General features: G+C 45.0%; 1 protein-coding gene across 5 annotated transcripts in view; it reads right to left on the bottom strand.

The window, feature by feature from the left end:
- The window catches only part of LOC144152586 (uncharacterized), an 89,770-nt gene that overhangs the window by 19,940 nt on the left and 56,411 nt on the right, over positions 1-13,419 (bottom strand). For all 5 annotated transcript variants that reach the window (XM_077683894.1, XM_077683892.1, XM_077683893.1 and 2 more), the window contains exons 9-10: positions 9,714-9,793; positions 7,318-7,362 (exon numbers count right to left, since the gene is read on the bottom strand). In XM_077683894.1, coding sequence (XP_077540020.1) covers positions 7,318-7,362; positions 9,714-9,793 — 125 coding nt within the window. The remainder of the gene's footprint in view (positions 1-7,317; positions 7,363-9,713; positions 9,794-13,419) is intronic.

The following is a 13,419-nucleotide window of genomic DNA, read 5'->3' on the forward strand; positions in this document are numbered from 1 at the left end:
CGCGCTTCGAAGCACAGCAACACCTCAGAATTTTATAACACCACAACGAGACAAAAAGTTCAATTCACGAATCCGATTATAGACGCACGCACCGCATTTCGACCTCAAGGTCAAACCACGCCGAAGTCGTAGGCCCCACATTTCAAAACTTTTTTTACGAGCCGCACAACTTCTCGTAATATCGCACCAATCTCAAACCATATCCCCGCGTTAACGTCACTGTTCAGAGCCACAATTGATAGAATGAATAGACTAGAACCCAGCTGATAGCGTAAAATAAACCAGGGTAAATATCGGCGATGCGCAGTGAGCGCGTGAAGTAGGCAGTAGCAGGCCATAGCCTCCTTCGGCGGCCATGTTTGTAGCCACAGCGATGCCTAATCGGGAAGGCCGTTTCAGCGCACCCGGACAGAAAGCCAATCGTGTTTTAGAAGCTATCGTTTGCTTCATTTCAGTCTTTTTATGTTTGCCATTTCTGTTGACCGACAATAAAGCGGTCACCGGGATGCGGGAGGCTGTCGTCCCCGCCGGAACTGACATGAGCATCAAAATCCGTGCCTTTCGGGCTCTTCTGGAGCAGTTTGGCGCAATTTTCGCAATTTTCATGCTTTTGGAGCAGCTTGGCGCAGGAAAATGGAATTGTATCAAAAAGGCGCAATATGCGCAGCTGTCTCACCCCTGCTGTTGTTTCATTTTAGCGAAGCTGCGTGCTACAAAGAAGAAGCTCTGGTGAAGACGAAATTACAACACTTGAGGCTGATCAGGATGGCAGTCCGAGTTTCATTACCAAGCTTGTAAATCTATAAATACGTGCACTACGAAGCTCATTTTTTGTTTGTAGGTTGATGCGGTCATAAAGTTTTGGAAAATATGCAAAAGTGATGTCCCTGCTCAACATAACATGTTTAACTGCCAGATGTCCTAATTAGTTGCCCCATTAATAAATCCGTTAATATTTGCCCTTTGACCTCTATTTTTGTTTTGGCACTTATGGGACCCTAAACTTAGCAAAATGCACAAAAACATTGTTTTGCTTGAAATAAAAAAGTCAGGGCTGAAAGGGTTAGGGCTCTATAATCAGAAAACAGAACAGTCTGGAAAACAGAAGGTCAGCCGCCCCTTTCCCACACACGACTCAGGGTGCACAAGTAATTCGTGTAATTTGGTAAAGCCGACATTACGGGATTTCAGTTTGAACACGTTGTGGTTGAAATTCAATATCCAGTGCCAAGATCTTGTAGTAGCCAGCCCGCATTGGAGGCAAGCACTACAAAGCACCGATGGCCCATTTCTGACTACTCACTGAGGCACGCTTGGGAAATTGTAGATTTCAGTTTTCTCACTAGGAATCGTAATCAACTTCGTGTTTGCTTCGAAACCGAAGATCACTACTCGCACACCCTTGCAAACTTGCTACAGTTGAAATTGAAAACGTCATGCCAAACTCAATGGGAGCTTTTCAATTTGGTGTCCGTACATACTTCAATTTCCCTTTGCTGATTGTGAAATTAGGCACAGAGACATACCAGCTGAAGATGTTCAGTGCTATTTTATTACTGCTTGAACAACACAGCCATGAGACAGGTGCCGCCTTACTGCAAGAGGCGTGCTTTTTTTTTTTCTACTGATGCAGTTACTAAATTCCTCTCACCAGTTTACCTACAGCTCAACTGCTCCGTAAAAACTTAAGGGGGCACATGGGCCTTTGGGAGTGAAAAATTGCTCAAAAAGATATTTGTTTTTAAGTATCACTTTTCTCTTGGTTTGCACAGTTTTTCCTTCCAAAAAGTTTGTACTTCAACAGTACTACGTATTTGTATAAGCCATATAAGCCTGGTTTCACAAAAAAAGAAAGAAAAAAAAAGCATTTTTTTTTTTTTCACATTTTCTCACCTTTTGCACCACAAGCAGTATTGCAGCTACTATAGGAAATTCTCAGGAGGTACATTCCAGCATGTAGTGCAGCTAGAAAGGTCATTTCTTTTGCAGTGTGAAGCTTAATGTTTAAACCTTCTAAGGAAACAACTTTTGCGTTTCGTGTTTCAATACCGTATTTATTCGGTTATAAGGCGGTCACGATTATAAGGGGAGGGTGCAGTTTGGACAGTAAAAAATTCGCCACACACACACACACATACATATATATACATACATATATATATATATAGCAGAACAGAAAGATGCGGGACTCGGTAAGGACACAAATCAAGGTTGCAGTCGTCATTGCCAGTGCTATTCGGCTGTTTCCAAAATATTTAATAGTGCCGAATATATATATATATATATATATATATATATATATATATATATATACCGAGCTTTTAATTAAGGGGGGGTATGACTTTGAGACTACGGATTTTGGAAAAACACCTCGCCTTATATTCGAATAAATACGGTAATTGTTTAATTAGCATCATTCATGATTCGTTAGCATGAGTATTTTAAACCCACAAGTTGAATTGAATTGAATTAAATTTGAATTTTATTGGCGCAGCAGCCAAATTTGGCTATAATGCGCCAGACTCAAGGTAATATATTTTGAACTCACTACGGCAAAAGTCTCATTTAAAAATCATGTACAGTGATAAAATCAAAGTTTCTGTAAAGGCTTGAATGCACTCAAAAATTTCAAAACCGCTTATGTAAAAATGACGTAACATGGTAAAATCAAAGTTTCTCTAAAAGCTTGATGGCACTCAAAAATTTAAAAACCTTTTCCAAGGGAACCAGGGGTTCATCGCCTAGCAGTAAAACAGGGTGCAATGGAATATGAAATTTATAAAAGTGAGAAAAAAATTCACGACGCTTGTTTTCATAACTAGGACACTCGATAAGTATGTGTATTACTGTAAGGCGCTTCCCACATTGCTCACATTCTGGAGGGTCTTCTCCCAGCAATAGGAAGTTGTGAGTTAGAATTGATGTAAACTTGCATGTGATTGCCATACAAAGAAAACTGCTTCAAACACTGCATTCGCCACAACTTCTAGTATCCATTATGAATAGTATCAATAGTTTCTTTTTCCATCCTTCTCAAGAACAATCAAGAAAGATTTTTAACTATCTTGGAAGCTAATTAACTTACATCAAAACAATTTGGATGTTTTAAATCAGCTGAAAAACTTTACAAGCCCACGAAATTTCATTACAATTAGTTCAATAAAATTGACAGTTGGGCTAGTTGGTTTTGATTCATCGTAAGTAGCGCTAGAGATGGGACACAGAAGAGAAGATGCACAGAAGAAGCGCCGTCGTGTGTATCTTCTCTTCTGTGTCCTGTCTCTAGCGCTACTTACGATGAATTACAATTAGTTCGAAAAAAAAAAAAAAAAAAGACTTCCCAAGACCAGCGGGCCCACTTGAATTATTTTTGTACAAAATAAAGGTCCACGCCGCCACAGCACACCTCAAAGATGCCGGTACGTGTGTTAATCTGGCTGTACACCCTGCACTCATTAAAATCATTTGCTGGAGCCAAACAGGCACTGTTCATGCATCTTTAAGAACAAAACCACTCTGTCCATGGCATCAAGAAATGGTTGTGCCAAGTTTTATGGCCTGATGCATGAGTTCAGCTGTCAGTTACACTGAATGTTTAACACTGCTGATGAGGAAAGATGCACCCAGGTACAGTGGATCCCCCCTGATATGTCCCCCAGTCTTACGAAGACCCGCTTCTTACGACAGACCACTGCGGCCCCGGCAAACTCCACATAGAAACAATGCGTTGAGACCCAAGATTATACAATGCCCAGGTACACGTGGTGTGCTTCATACGACCGACCCTGGAGATGGTAAATTGGCGTCCCGACCTTTCTTTATTCTTAATACCCATTTGACACTGTCTGATGTGCAAAGCTCTGCAGGCGGGCCAGACCACTTGCTGAACAGACAGGCGCAAACAAGCAGGCAGGTACTGGTGGGCGGGAGCTAACCTTCAATAGCCCCTTATGGCAGCAGAATGCCAACGTGCCAACCGCGAGAAGTCAAGGTCCAGGTGGCTGGTGGACCACGAATTCGGAGCTCCCACTGAGCCGACAAATGCGAAAACATATACGACGCAATCCCACGGCGATGACCGAACATCCGCTTTCCTCGCCCATTCGATCCAAGTTCCTCCCTTTCACGATTCTCTCTCTCCCCCTCTCTCTGCTCTCTGCTTACCAGTGTCTTTCAAAGCCGCATTGTCGCTCTGTTCCTTTCCTTCCTGCCGTCCTTCCACCGCAGCCTCGTACTGTCGTTCGTTTCCCACTCTCAATTTGCTCGGCTGCGTCGGCCCGCCCAGTTTATCTTGCGCGCGCATGGCTGGCAGGCTAGCGCAGAAGCCGTAGCGAGGAGGGGGGCACAGAATAGGTGTTGCTTTTTTATTTCTTGGAACTTGAGATTTTAGCTAAAGGTTCGCAAATTGCACAAGAATGTGCTAAATACAGTAGAACCCTGTTGTTACGTCCCTCACTATTGCATTTTCCTGGCTGTTACGTTGTGTGCCATCGGTCCCGGCAAGCCCCCATAGGAGGATATAATGTAATGTCGCAACTGTGGGCCCGTTCCCGTATAATGCGTCGCAACCTGACACTCCGAAGCGGCTTGGGCACCGCCATTTTGTCTTTAGATGAGTCTTGGGCAGGCTTTGTTACTGAACTGGCTACAAGAAGCCGCAACCAGTTGGAGAGGCCATCCCTAGATGGCCGTCCGTCGAAAGTGCTATCACGATCATCACTGAGCTTACAACAAAAGCTTCACTTCGGAACGCTGGAAGTGTGTGATGTTAGCACCGCCACACTGTTGTAATCGTTCCGTGCAGCGTTGTTAGAATAGGTCAGTTGGCAAAGAGCGCGGCCTTCCAGTACCATGGCACGGGCCGGTGCTGCCGCAGACCAGGCGGTGGCGCTGCGGTAGTGTTGAGATCGGTCTCGGCGCTTCTCTGCTGCTCCTTCCTTGCTACTCTCAGCGCTTTATACACCACCCATACCGTCACTTGCGCCAGTCCTTCTACACCACCCTTCTACACACTGAACCTCCTACACCACCCATACAGACGGTCGGAACGGCGAGCGAGTGGTCCGGTGATTTCATGACACCCAATTTTGTTGTCAACCTTCAAGAGTACGGTGACGGCGAGTGACTAGTAGAGTGATTTTACGACGACTGACGTGACTTGACGCCCGTCCTAATTACTCTTGGCAACACTATATGTGCACATACAAAATGCAAAAAGACCGCTACATTTGGTAGAATGGGCAGAAACCAAGTTGGAAACAATGGAGCTCTAGATGGCGGGTGATTTAACAATGCCAGTTAGACGCCGGCCCATTTTCGTGGCTTTCCTCACTCTTACGTTTTCCCGGCTGTTCTTTTCCCGGTCCGCTGAAAAACATTAACGCGGTTCCACTGTATAGTGGTTCAAATAAGTTCTTAGCCCACCTGTCGCGTGAGGCAGTCTACTAGGCCGGCATTAACCCGAACCCCGATCATATGACACCCCTGTCATACAACGCTTTCGCGCGGTCCCTGGAAAGTAGCATTATCGGGGTTCCACTGTATTTGTGTTGAGATAATGACAAAATCTCAAGAGGTCACGATTACGGTGCTCCTCTTGTGAAGCCTGCACATTCACTTCTCATCTCATACCCAAACAGGATTCTAATAAGAGAAAAGACTAAAAATTTGGCACCTAGCTTTTAATAGCAACACACACAGTAAACCCTTATTATAAGAGGCACCTAAGGGACCTGGGACCTTGCAACCGAAAATTAAAAAACCACTGAGCAGTCTGGACTAGATCACCTTATACACGTCGGCATCAGTGCGTGTTTAAACATGTCTGTAGAAAATTGCTAAGGATGGTTTAAAAAGTCATTAGTTGTAGTTTTAGTGACTACAGATTGTATTTTTTTTCGTTCTCTTGGAGGTACAGCACTTCGCCCTTCAAGCCTCACAATGCCTTCAAAGTGCTGTGGATGTTCTGGAGTTTTTTACATTCTGGAGCAACAGTGGTCGGTTGGATGCATGCCTAAGCTCCACCCTTGAGGCAGTTTCCCGCAGGATCTTCCGTATAAGGTCCCTCTTGCAGAGCCTCTTCTAAATAGTGAAGAATTTACAGGACAGACCTAGAAAACGTGTTTTCTTTTCTATGCAATGTTGCTAACATGGGGAACATAGGAAAATCAACCAAACGTTTTTCAAACATTTGTTATACCCGAGCATACCTTATAACGAGTTTTCACTGTATAAGTACAGTTAAACCTAGATGTTAAACCTCTGTGTAACAAATTCCTGAATTTAACGATTTTTTTCATTTCCCCATTTCCACCTCCCTTGAAGCCCCCCGCGTTAGCAAACTCTATGTAACGAAGGAGTTGCGACGGTTACCTTGATGTAATGAATTCGCTACGCTGATGAGCCATAGCTTTTGCCCTTTTTTCTGAAAAATCGGCTGGCGAGGTGCCCTAATTTAGTGCATTTCGCCCGCACCACAATCTCCCGCGTGGTTTCACGTCTGAGTGCGGTGCGGGCTAGGTGCCTGGCCTGCCTGTCGGCGTGTAGTCACGCGTCTCCACTGATACCTGTGGGGTCGGTGACGAGTTCTGCTGCCAGAAAAAGAGAAGCTTTGTCTTTTCAAGACAAGCTCGATATTCTGAAGGCCGCCTCCGCCGGCGAGAAAGAACGTCACCAGTGTCCCGGCTAGCATGCCCTCAACAATTTTGAGTGCGGAAAAGAGCACCAAGTTCGCGAAAAAGCACCCTTTCAGCGTAAGTTTGGTTGTTGAAAGGCGTTGAGGCACCGAAAAGTATCAAAAGGCAAAAGTGATTCTTAAGTTATGTTTGTGAACACTGGAGCCACGTAGATGCAGCAGGCACAAATCACACAGTTTTCCAGTGTGAAATATATCCTTTAGCAAGGGCGAGTTCAGCATCACCGATGTTTAACATTTCGGTTTCGTTTCCGCTTCATTCATGCGAGATTTCACTCGAAACTTGCATGTAATAAAAACCTGGATGTAACAAAAAAAAAAAAAAAACGCGAATTTTTGTCAACTTTGTCATATCCACGTTTAACTGTATATACATATAAAACAAGTTCTCATCAAATGCACTGTTTGCTTAAGCCGCAAACCCGTTCTCACGTAAGTAACACAAGTCAAACAGTGCGACTAAATTTAGGAGGCAGCGAAAAAGAAGACGGAAACGTAGCACATCACAAGTGCCCCAGGGCTGCAACCACACTGCATTGAACGACCAAATAGACACAGGCGGGAGGAAATGCTACCAGCACACGACCGCACCGTCAGCTGCAGAGAGCGAAGTGACTACTCACCCCGTGGGCGCCGACAGCAAGTCGGTGCGACCGGCTGTTGAAGTGCTGCACACAGACAGAGAAAGAAAACTGTGGTTGATTCCTCACTCATAGGAATCGGTAAAACACGAAAGTGAAATGTGCAGCGAAACCTGCAGCTGAGCATGATTTGCGAATCGGCGGCTGTCTCGTGGGTGTGCTTGGCGAGCGACGTCCTGCTGGCGGGTCACTTCGGCAAAGGTGTACTGGCGTCCTTTCCATGACGGATATGACGTCAGTGAAATCTCCGCGTATCCCGACATAAAACACTTTCGTGTTAAAACATAAGACCCGAAAACGTACAACCTAAAGTACAACATACTCTTCAGTACTAAAGGTTGCTTCCCCGCAAGAAGACCCCTTGTGCGGGGGTGCACCACCCTTTACAGGCCGCTTACTTCGTTGTACTGGCATCACTTCTGTGACAGACATGACGTCATTGAAGTGTTTGTGTATCTGGGAATAAAACACTTCTGTGTCAAAAGACCCCTAAGTCAGCAAACCGGTCACGAGGCACAGTTCAGTCGCGTTGAATAGTAAGCAGCACTGAAACTGTCGTAACATTTGGTCAGTGATGACCAGCCAGCTTTCTCACCGCCCGTGCACCAAAGGTGGAAACACAGAGGGCAACCCACATCCAGAAGCATATCAGCCACACCTAAACAAGATACAAGGATTCAACCACCGTATTTATTCGATTATAAGGTGAGGGCGCAGTTTGGAGAGTAAAAAAAATCGCCACATATATATACTAGCTTGCGAGTACAGATTTAGAAAAAAAGCTTGATTTATATTCAAATAAATACGGTATAGTGTAGGCCGTTTGAGAGGTAACCACTTACAATGCAGCATCTGATGAACACCGGTTTTGAATAATAGTGAGTACCTAATAATAATAATAATAACAATGAGAATAATGCGGCCTCTGTTCTGACAAGAGTTGACTGGTAGGCTCGTTGGTATTTAGACGTTATTCATCATGCACAGTGTACATCCGCAGGACATAAAGAACGAACACAGACAATGAGAGACATTCTTCATCATACATAGTGCACAGCCCCAGGACATGAAGAACGGACACAGACAATGAGAGAGACATTCTTCATCATACACAGTGCACATCCCCAGGACATAAAGAACGGACACAGACAATGAGAGACGTTGTTCATCATGCACAGTGTACATCCGCAGGACATAAAGAACGAACACAGACAATGAGAGAGACATTCTTCATCATACATAGTGCACATCCCCAGGACATAAAGAACGGACACAGACAATGAGAGAGACGTTGTTCATCATGCACAGTGTACATCCGCCGGACATAAAGAACGAACACAGACAATGAGAGAGACATTCTTCATCATACACAGTGCACAGCCCCAGGACATGAAGAATGGACACAGACAATGAGAAAATTAGCAACTTCAAGTGTACTTGTCATGTCTGTTTTGATGGTACTATAGATGTTCACTTTCTCCAATAAAACGTCCTGTTGTTAGTCAGTGCTGTGTCTGCATCCCTCCTTTATGCTCTGTGCATGAAAATCTCTGCTCTGATACTGCTGCAATGCCCGTATCAGCTGGGCTTTTGCCAACATGAAAGTTGCTCTTTCTAAACAATAAATGGGGAATGCATCTTCTCAAAAACAAATCAAATAAAGCTGAAGCCATGTTCATGATTCTAGAAAACCATGCAATGGAAGCTCAGGTGAAGAAAAGGCCTTAAACAAACACCATGCCTGTGTTTTAGTGCCATTCATTCAAGAGCTGGCAAATAAAGAACGTCTCAAAGGTGGTTCGCACGTGTAGCTTGGCTTGTGCATGTTTTGGTTATACAGTGCAAATTATCGAGACTCCTGTAACATACGTTACATACAGTTTATATTGTGCCAAATACTCGATTCTCAAAGTAAAGTATACCCGTGTGATTTGAGAACTGATTCACATACCCATCACTGAGTGTTGCCCCCCTCTTACCAATCATTCAGCAATTATTTTTGTGATCACAACCCCAAACCACACTCACATTTCAGAAACTTTATGAAAGGGAACTCGACATCCACAATGACAGTTTCACTTGTGCATTAAAAAATCCACAATTAAAACTTTCAATCACTAGATTCACTACGCCTTTGGTTAACAATATTCGACCCCAGCATTTTCTTTTTTTTACCCATTTTTTTTCTTATGCGGACTGCTACTGATGTAGGTATCAGCCCTGAACAAGCTACGGTATTGTTTTCAAAGGAATTTTGTCACTATCAGTTAAAGCAGTTGCCCATCTTTGGCTAGGCAATGCTAGGTACGGTCATACTCTCGATGGGCCGCAAGAAACAACAACTCGCACGCTTCCAAGGCCCACACAGCAGCACTCACCTCCAAGTATTCTTTGGTGTTGCGGAACACAACGTCGCACGAATGGCACACATAGCTCGCAGACGAGGGCCTCCACTGGCCTGGAATACAAATCGGGCGGTCTCTTTCATGCCACATGCGGCATGTCCAGTGAAACACAAAGGCCCTTTACAGCACACAAAGGGGTGTGCTGCATGTAAATGTGTGGGCCACGCAGAAAAAGACCTTCAAACACTGAGCAATGTCCACAGGTGCACGGCTCGAGGTAAACTATGTTCCAAGCGTTAAAGAAGCCATTGAGACAAACCGTAACTTCGTTCAGTTTGAAAGGACAACTCACTCAGCTCTACTCCAGCCACTAAAGAAGTTTTATAACCGAAAAAACACAAAAATGACTGAACTTTCAAACTTCACACTATGTACAGTGATGCGTTATGGGCACGACCGATGTAACATGGACCGGGACTGAAACATATTTATCAGCATGAATGCTAACCATAGGTTAGCATCAATTGATGCGATCAAATGGAACTAGAGACTCAGTACAACCGCCACGTCATGTCTCTTGGCGATGGCTTAGACTGAACAGCCGCCAATCAAACAAACAAGACGCAGTGATGTCAAAGAAAAATCGCTGCAAAGTGGCTGGTTATTCATTGTTGCTTAATCTGTTTTCTTTATACCACAATTAATTTAAGTTTGGGATAAAATCGATACCATAGTTATTGGGACGAATCAGTCCCCCTAATGAACCAAACTTGTATTCTGCTTTTACGGCCCCTTTAAGGATTAACCGTATTTAAGCACAATAGCAGGCACTTCCCTCATGCCCACTTTTCCCTGCCACACAAACTGGTTGTGGGAAGCCAAAACCACTTCACACAGAGTCCAACAATCTTCCAATTAGCGGTGAATTTCAGCTACTGCAAATAAACACGGGTACCTTCAAAACTCGCCTCACAATTTCAGGCATGAAAAGCCATCGGCAGTACCATTTCTGCTCAAGATCACGAGGGTCTTAGATTGGGCATGTTGGTGGGTGGGTCGGTCCATACCTCGTTACAGCACAAATGCAGGCAAGTAAATGTCTGCCCTGTCTCTGCTACCATCCTCATCTATTTGTGCTCGAGTTATAACCGCCCCCGTGAGTGTGCATGCATGGACATCAAGAGCAGCGATTCAAAAACACAGAGCACATTACTGGGATCCATACAAACTCTTTGCTGCTACAGAACTAAAATTGCAGGGTTCTAAGTGCCAGTTTTTACTAGCTGTTGTGATTTCCAACAAACCAGGAGACTGGTTCATCCCAGTCTGTAGGTAGTGCCTCTCAACTCCAGCCAGCAGCATCAAAAGTAAAGGCTAAACAAATTTACACCATCATTGGTGCTGTATAGATAAAGGCAAAAAGCGAAAATGGCCCTCTGTCGAGATTTTCGCACACATTAGACATGTCCAGGTGATAAGAATTAATCCAGAGCCCTCCACTACGGCACGCCTCATAGCCATGTGTAGCTTCGGCGCGTTAAACCCCACAATATATCAATTAAACAAATCTACGATTCCGGCTGAGTATGCATAGGCTAGCCGGTTGCTACACAGGCCTGGAAATGAAAAACTACTGCCAGCATGCAAGGATGTGGCCTGCATATGCAGGCAGTGGATCGGCAAGAAATGAATAAAGGCTGCAGGCAGTGTGCTTGCTTGCTTGCCACCAGCCATTTTCAGTCAGAAGGTTTAATGCAGCACTTTTAAGACACTCAACACCTTTCTTACTGGGGCCCTCAATAGGCTTTTCAAGGGTTGCGATTTTATCAAATCATTTTATTTGCCATCATACATGGTAGATGTATGATGGTACGGCGTGCAATCGCTACATAACGCACCCACAACAACATATACCAAATATTACACCTATGAGTAATGCAGGGGCCACACACAAACACGCAAAAAAGATCTTCCTTTCCTTCCTTGTTAAAGGAGCCATGAAGACAGAATACAAGTTTGTTTTATTCGAAAGATTTCGCGTTTTATAGTGCCCCCAGCGCTTGTCCGCCAGCAAATGACGCCGTACTCACTGAGAAATTGCTCAATTTAGGTTAAAATTTTCGATTCTCCTGCCAAATCGTGGGTTTTCGTAATGTCAGCAATGAAGTCAGAAGCGCGTGTATTCAAGCGAACTTCCACTGTGTCATTCGGGTTTGCGGCCTTGCTGTACATCAGCCCTCCCAGATGACGCTGCTGTAGTCATCCACGAACCGTTGTCCGCCATTGCTTTGTTTTTGAGCGTATTTGCGCCTGGCTTGTTTCTCTTACTGTAAAAAGTGATCGTCTCGTGAAACCTGGGGTATCCTCGACAAACACGGTCACGTAAGACAATGCCGCTTACGCCAATTGGCCAGTGTCCTGTAAAACAACTTCAAAGCGGCGAAGTGCTGTGCAGCTAAAACAGGTAGTATAGTGCACCCAGTACCAACAGCAGTGCGCATCGGTACTTCTATGCTTACGCGAGTTTTCGTAACTTTCATTGTTTACCGCACCATTCTTATATGCGTTACACTTAAGCACAAATAGTTCGTTCGGAAAGCCTTTAAGCCGTGCTTAATTTGCGTTTGCTTTTTCCTAGTTATGTAGCTAATTTGAGCGAAGTGTGTGTTAACAGTGTGTCAGTATGATTCTATCGAGGCAATCTTTCGAATGAACCGAACTTGTGTTTTGTCCTCATGGCTCCTTTAACCTGCGAAACCTCATCGCCATTCTGCACCCGCCCCTTCTGTAGTCACACCTGGAGATGTGACTCTAGGACGCAGCTGGGGCTGGAGACTACAGAGCTGCAATTGGCATGTTCCATCAAATGCAGCAGTCTATCTCTGTTTCCGCTCCTGGAAAAGCCACTGGTGATCCAGGCCGTTCGGGCGACCATGCGTGGTGTATCTTCGTTGGGACAAATGTCGATCTCCGCCATGTGTTGCGCGAGCTTAGCTGAGTTCGTAGATACAGTAAAACCTCATTACGAGAGACACTGTTACAAGAGACACTTGGTTATAAGAATAAAGACAGTTTGGCTGGTTTTACTATGCTTGCCATGTTAGCAACATGGCATACAAGAGACCTTGGTTACAAGCCACATGTTCCTTGGGTCCCTTGAGTGTCTCTTGTAACGTGGTTTCACTGTACAGCACACCATCTACAAAACACGAATAATGCTGAAAAGCATGACGCATCTTCGGCAAGCGGAAATGCTCCATGCCCGACTGCCGCAAGGTGGGCAAGGAGCGCACACAAACTGACGTACGCCACAGCAGCTAAAACTTTCCGCCATCCCCCCAGAGCAAAGCTATTGCTGGAAACCAGTTTTCACAAACGTGAAAGGGGATGATAGTGCAAGGAAAAATTGCACTGGGGATCGTGGTCAGTGTGGCTTTGCAAGCGGTGACCGAATAACTGCGGCGATGCTAAGCCTTTTCTGCGCGACCTGGCCTCGGAGGGACCGCTTTGGCGTAATAGCACCACAAGTAAGAAACGCAAGCGGGTTGCTAGTTGTTGGGGAAATCTTCTAAAATTGTTGTGAGCAACTGTGTTGTGCTTGGACCCCTTCTTTCCCCTTCTCCAAATTTGGCACCAAAGCACTCTGTTCTAACGTGCAGATGCAAGCACAGTGGGCGCAAGAAACAGCGACCGGCGGCGCCCGCGCCACCTGTGCTCAACCAGTAGCAGGCGGAGCATG

This window comes from Haemaphysalis longicornis, unplaced genomic scaffold, assembly GCF_048455015.1.
Source record: "Haemaphysalis longicornis isolate Haplotype H1 unplaced genomic scaffold, Haemaphysalis longicornis Haplotype H1 scaffold_9, whole genome shotgun sequence".
In the NCBI taxonomy this organism is placed as follows: Eukaryota; Metazoa; Arthropoda; class Arachnida; order Ixodida; family Ixodidae; genus Haemaphysalis; species Haemaphysalis longicornis.